The sequence below is a fragment of the Micropterus dolomieu genome, linkage group LG08 (genome assembly GCF_021292245.1).
Source record: "Micropterus dolomieu isolate WLL.071019.BEF.003 ecotype Adirondacks linkage group LG08, ASM2129224v1, whole genome shotgun sequence".
Classification (NCBI taxonomy): Eukaryota; Metazoa; Chordata; class Actinopteri; order Centrarchiformes; family Centrarchidae; genus Micropterus; species Micropterus dolomieu.
In genome coordinates this window covers 20,309,132-20,313,563 of record NC_060157.1, presented here as the reverse complement: position 1 = coordinate 20,313,563, position 4,432 = coordinate 20,309,132, and the positions used below count along the sequence as shown (strand labels likewise).

Genomic DNA, 4,432 nt, shown 5'->3' with positions numbered 1-4,432 from the left:
GGTGGGGTCTTCTGCTGTTGTAGCCCATCCGCCTCAAGGTTGTGCGTGTTGTGGCTTCACAAATGCTTTGCTGCATACCTCGGTTGTAACGAGTGGTTATTTCAGTCAAAGTTGCTCTTCTATCAGCTTGAATCAGTCGGCCCATTCTCCTCTGACCTCTAGCATCAACAAGGCATTTTCGCCCACAGGACTGTCGCATACTGGATGTTTTTCCCTTTTCACACCATTCTTTGTAAACCCTAGAAATGGTTGTGCGTGAAAATCCCAGTAACTGAGCAGATTGTGAAATACTCAGACCGGCCCAGACTGAGACTCAGACTGACATTCAGTTTGGAGTTCAGGAGATTGTCTTGACCAGGACCACACCCCTAAATGCATTGAAGCAACTGCCATGTGATTGGTTGATTAGATAATTGCATTAATGAGAAATTGAACAGGTGTTCCTAATAATCCTTTAGGTGAGTGTATATAGATATATATGAGTCCTTCCTCCTGTCCTCTGTGCTCCTGTGATTCACTGCATTGCCTAATTTTTTATATATATATATATATATATATATATATATAATAAATTAATTCTAAACCTGTTCTGAATTGATTCTATTTTTAAAATGATCAAAACAACAATTCTTTAGTAATGGAAAAACAACTGGCAAGACTGCTGAAAATTGTTTGGTTAAGACAAAGATAAAATCATAACTGGCACACAGTGCGATCACTCACAAAGATGTGAAAGGTTACTTCAAGACATCACACCTACTTTATCAGTGAGCATATTTGTTTCACTTTTCTTCTTGCTTATGTTCCAGTGTAATGTGAAAAACTATAACCTGTGTTTTTTTAAATAAATGTTGTAATGATAACAGTCTAAAATTATGTAAAGATACATAGTTATTACTCCCCGCCCACCCTGCTACCACAGCACCTAAGTCCCCTACAAACCCAGGGAAAATGCCATATGCCATAGTGTACTCTGACTATTTCACACATAATTTTGAATCTCTAGTTCAAATAACCACACAATTATTAGTAGCAATGACATTTTAAAGACCTCCCAGACAATTGAACTGCTGCTCATTTATTGTTTTTGAAAGGTGTACTTTTCCACACACATACACAAAACCTAATATGAAACTGTTACTCATTTCACTCAGAAAAGTCTATGCAGGTTTATCTTCTTAAAAAAAAACATACCTATTTTTTGGAAAATACTACTTCATATAAACAGGCACTGGTGGAAGTTTAAATAAACTCTCTAGATTGTGTCTGATGTGTTTTAAATTCACAGTAAACCCACAGCACTTAGTGTAGACAGCTTGCACTTTGTTTCTGCAGCTGCAGCAGTAAACTTTCTCAGCTCGAGGAGGCACCCAAGTTTCTCTGAAGAGGCTCTAGAACCACGTCTGCATTTTTCTTCTCGCTCTCAGCACTGTAGAGGCTGTGCTCCTGTATGTAACGAATCACGCCGTCCGGCAGCAGGTACCTGACGGTCCGGCCTCGACGCAGTGCCCGGCGCACGTGAGTGGCTGAGATGTCATTGGTCACCCATTCGTGGACCAGGTGGATGTTCTTGCGATACTCCCACAGCATGTCCGACTGGTGGATGAACTTGTGGGGGTCGTTGCCACTGCGGGTGATGCAAACCAAACCGTGGCCCAAAATCTCAGCAATATCCTCCTGCTTCCACAGGTTGGGGATCCCAAAGGACTCCAGGACATCAGCCCCACATAGCAACATTAGCTGGGGGCTGTCTGAGCATGAAGACAGAAAAAGATGTCTTAACTTCAACAATAAAAGCAAAGGCAAATGCAAATAAAAACAGACAAACTAAGATTAAAAATCTCTAAAAATCGGAGTGAAGAAGAAAAGAGAATATAAAATTGCAAGAAAGGGAAAACCTCAAGAAGCACAATGTATTTATAAAAGAGTTCTCACAAAATTTACTTTAAAAGAAACATAGCCGTTTAGTTGATTTTAGTAATGATGGAGGCTATTGCTCTCTGGTAATACTAGGAAACGACTTCAGCTGGATTCAAGTGATTCTGCATACTCTAACCACATAAATATAAGTGTTATTGTTAGTTATGACTTGTTAAAATCTTATTGCAGACTTCGTGGCACATGAATACACAGCACAGTGTGCACTATCTCCTGCTCATCTTTATAAACACTCACACGATAGCCAAACAGTTTAAGCTTTTTGTCACTAATGAGAAGGCCGCCATGTTCCATCGGAGTCACTGATGCGCCGACGCTCATCTTTTGGTGTCTTACATCTTGCCTGTCTTTTACTGTAAGTGGTGCGATTGGGTGTCACACCACACCCCGCTTGTCCGCACCTTCAAACCATTGTCTCCTGTTTTCAGTCTTTCAGTTAGGCTGAATGCAGTAAATCACGCTTACAGTGTATGCGTGATCAGACTTGTCGCCCGTCTGGAATCAGGGAGGAGCTGACCATGAGAGCACGTTACACAATCACATTTCCACACATGGCCTACCTCTCCTTTTGTGATGAGATGACTCCTCAAAATAACTCTCCTCCACCATACGTCTCTTTTTTGCGTACTTGACCGTGTCCACATGGTCATTGTTCTGCTCTGCTGCTAGTGCTTCATTATAGTGATGACTAAGTGGATACAAACAAAATTAAAACAGCATCAAAAGATCCAATTTTTAACAAATCAAAACTTAAGAGGGTAATATGTCAGTATCCAGCCAACATACCACCTCAACATTTGAACCAAATAAATGCCATTTTAAGGAGTAAAATGTGTTTTTATGATTATGCTTTGCACTACATATGTCCCTTATTTACCACCTAACATTTTGTGTAAAAATGGACTGTAAGTTTACTTTTAAGTACTTTAAGTTTGGCTTTATATTTCCCTTTGTTTAAAACTCCCAATTTATTTATGTAGATTGCCTTGTGAGTCGGCAGTTTGGATACTTTGCCAGATTGTTTTTTTACCATCAACATCAAATGATTCCACTTTTTAAAATATCAAATGATAAAATTAGAATTTCTCTCTATATCTATCTATCTATCTATCTATATCATCATGTTTATTTCTTTTGTTTGCATTGGAGCAACAGAAAAAAAAGCCACACAGAAGTCCACAAATGGACTGGACACAATTATTGGCACCCTCAACTTCATATTTGGTAGCACACCCTTCGGAAAAAATAACTGAAATCAATTGCCTCCTGTAACCATCAAGGAGTTTCTTACACCATTTTGCTTTATTTGTGTTGTTTGCAAACACAAACAAAATAAATAAAAAGGAGAATATCAAAGCATTTGTAATTGGGAGAAGTAGTGCATTGTGTGACAGGCATGCCCATATTTTTGGCCATGGGTGTAACTGCCACGCTTTTAATGCACTGTATGGATGAGCAGCACAAATGACACGACACAAGAGTTACTACAATGTCATGGAAATTCAGCTATTTGCTCCAACTTAATGCCACCATCCATCACTTGCACTCAAGGATCACGTCAAATCTTAAACTGCCACCGAGGCTGCTTGTAAATCATGAATTGAACAGCCATTACTATGCTAAGAGATGTGATGAATGTGTGGCTTTGGGTGTAGTTGTGGACGGAGACGAATTAGAGGAAAAGAGAAAACAGCAAGCAAGGAAACTCTGATTAAGAATACTGAAAGGTCTGACAGGTAGTGTCTTAGATCCTTTAGCAGATTTTCTCACGCCTATAATAACAACTCAAGACAAAACACACTACTAGTCTTGCCCGTAGCAAGCACAGGCACCGCCACCAACAAAACATGATAAATGTCAACTTACCGAACAACTTTAGCTGTCTCCACCCACTCCGGCTGCAAGCTCTCCCAGGAGTCTACTGTGATCCAGTCTGAGTTCTCTGTGGCCAGTCTGGTCATCTCCAGACGGTGGCAAGCCTCAATCAATCCTTTCTTCTTATAGCCATCACCAACTGGAGATATGATGCCTTTCACCACCTTGTACTGACCTTAGACATTAAAAGAAGTGTTGTGAACAGATGGTTTACAGTAATAGCACTGCAGATGCAGTAAACTGGAAATTTGAAGGTAATATTTTATCCACAACATGACTCTAAACTCATACGATGAATAAATTTTTAAAGAGTTTGTTCACTCAAATTACAATTTAACATCTCTTCTTACCTCTAGTGGGATCTAGCAACGTGAAATAAAATACAAGGCATTATTACAGTTTAAACTACCCAAAGACGTTTAAAGTACCCAACTACACAACAAAGTAAAAATGAGATCAACCATGACCAGCTACAATATTAAATTATTTTACATATTTACACATCAATAACAATAATCTGATCATATATATATATATATATATTTTTTTTTTCACTGCTTTTTTTGAACAGTGTATATATATATATATATATATATATATATATATATATATATGTTGA

The 4,432-nt window shown here is 38.7% G+C and overlaps 1 protein-coding gene across 1 annotated transcript in view; it reads right to left on the bottom strand.

The window, feature by feature from the left end:
- The window catches only part of nmnat1 (nicotinamide nucleotide adenylyltransferase 1), a 9,118-nt gene that overhangs the window by 3,774 nt on the left and 912 nt on the right, over window positions 1–4,432 (bottom strand). Inside the window, exons 3-5 of the mRNA XM_046055641.1 lie at window positions 3,805–3,988; window positions 2,499–2,626; window positions 1,359–1,751 (exon numbers count right to left, since the gene is read on the bottom strand). Of these exons, the coding sequence (XP_045911597.1) occupies window positions 1,359–1,751; window positions 2,499–2,626; window positions 3,805–3,988 (705 nt within the window). The remainder of the gene's footprint in view (window positions 1–1,358; window positions 1,752–2,498; window positions 2,627–3,804; window positions 3,989–4,432) is intronic.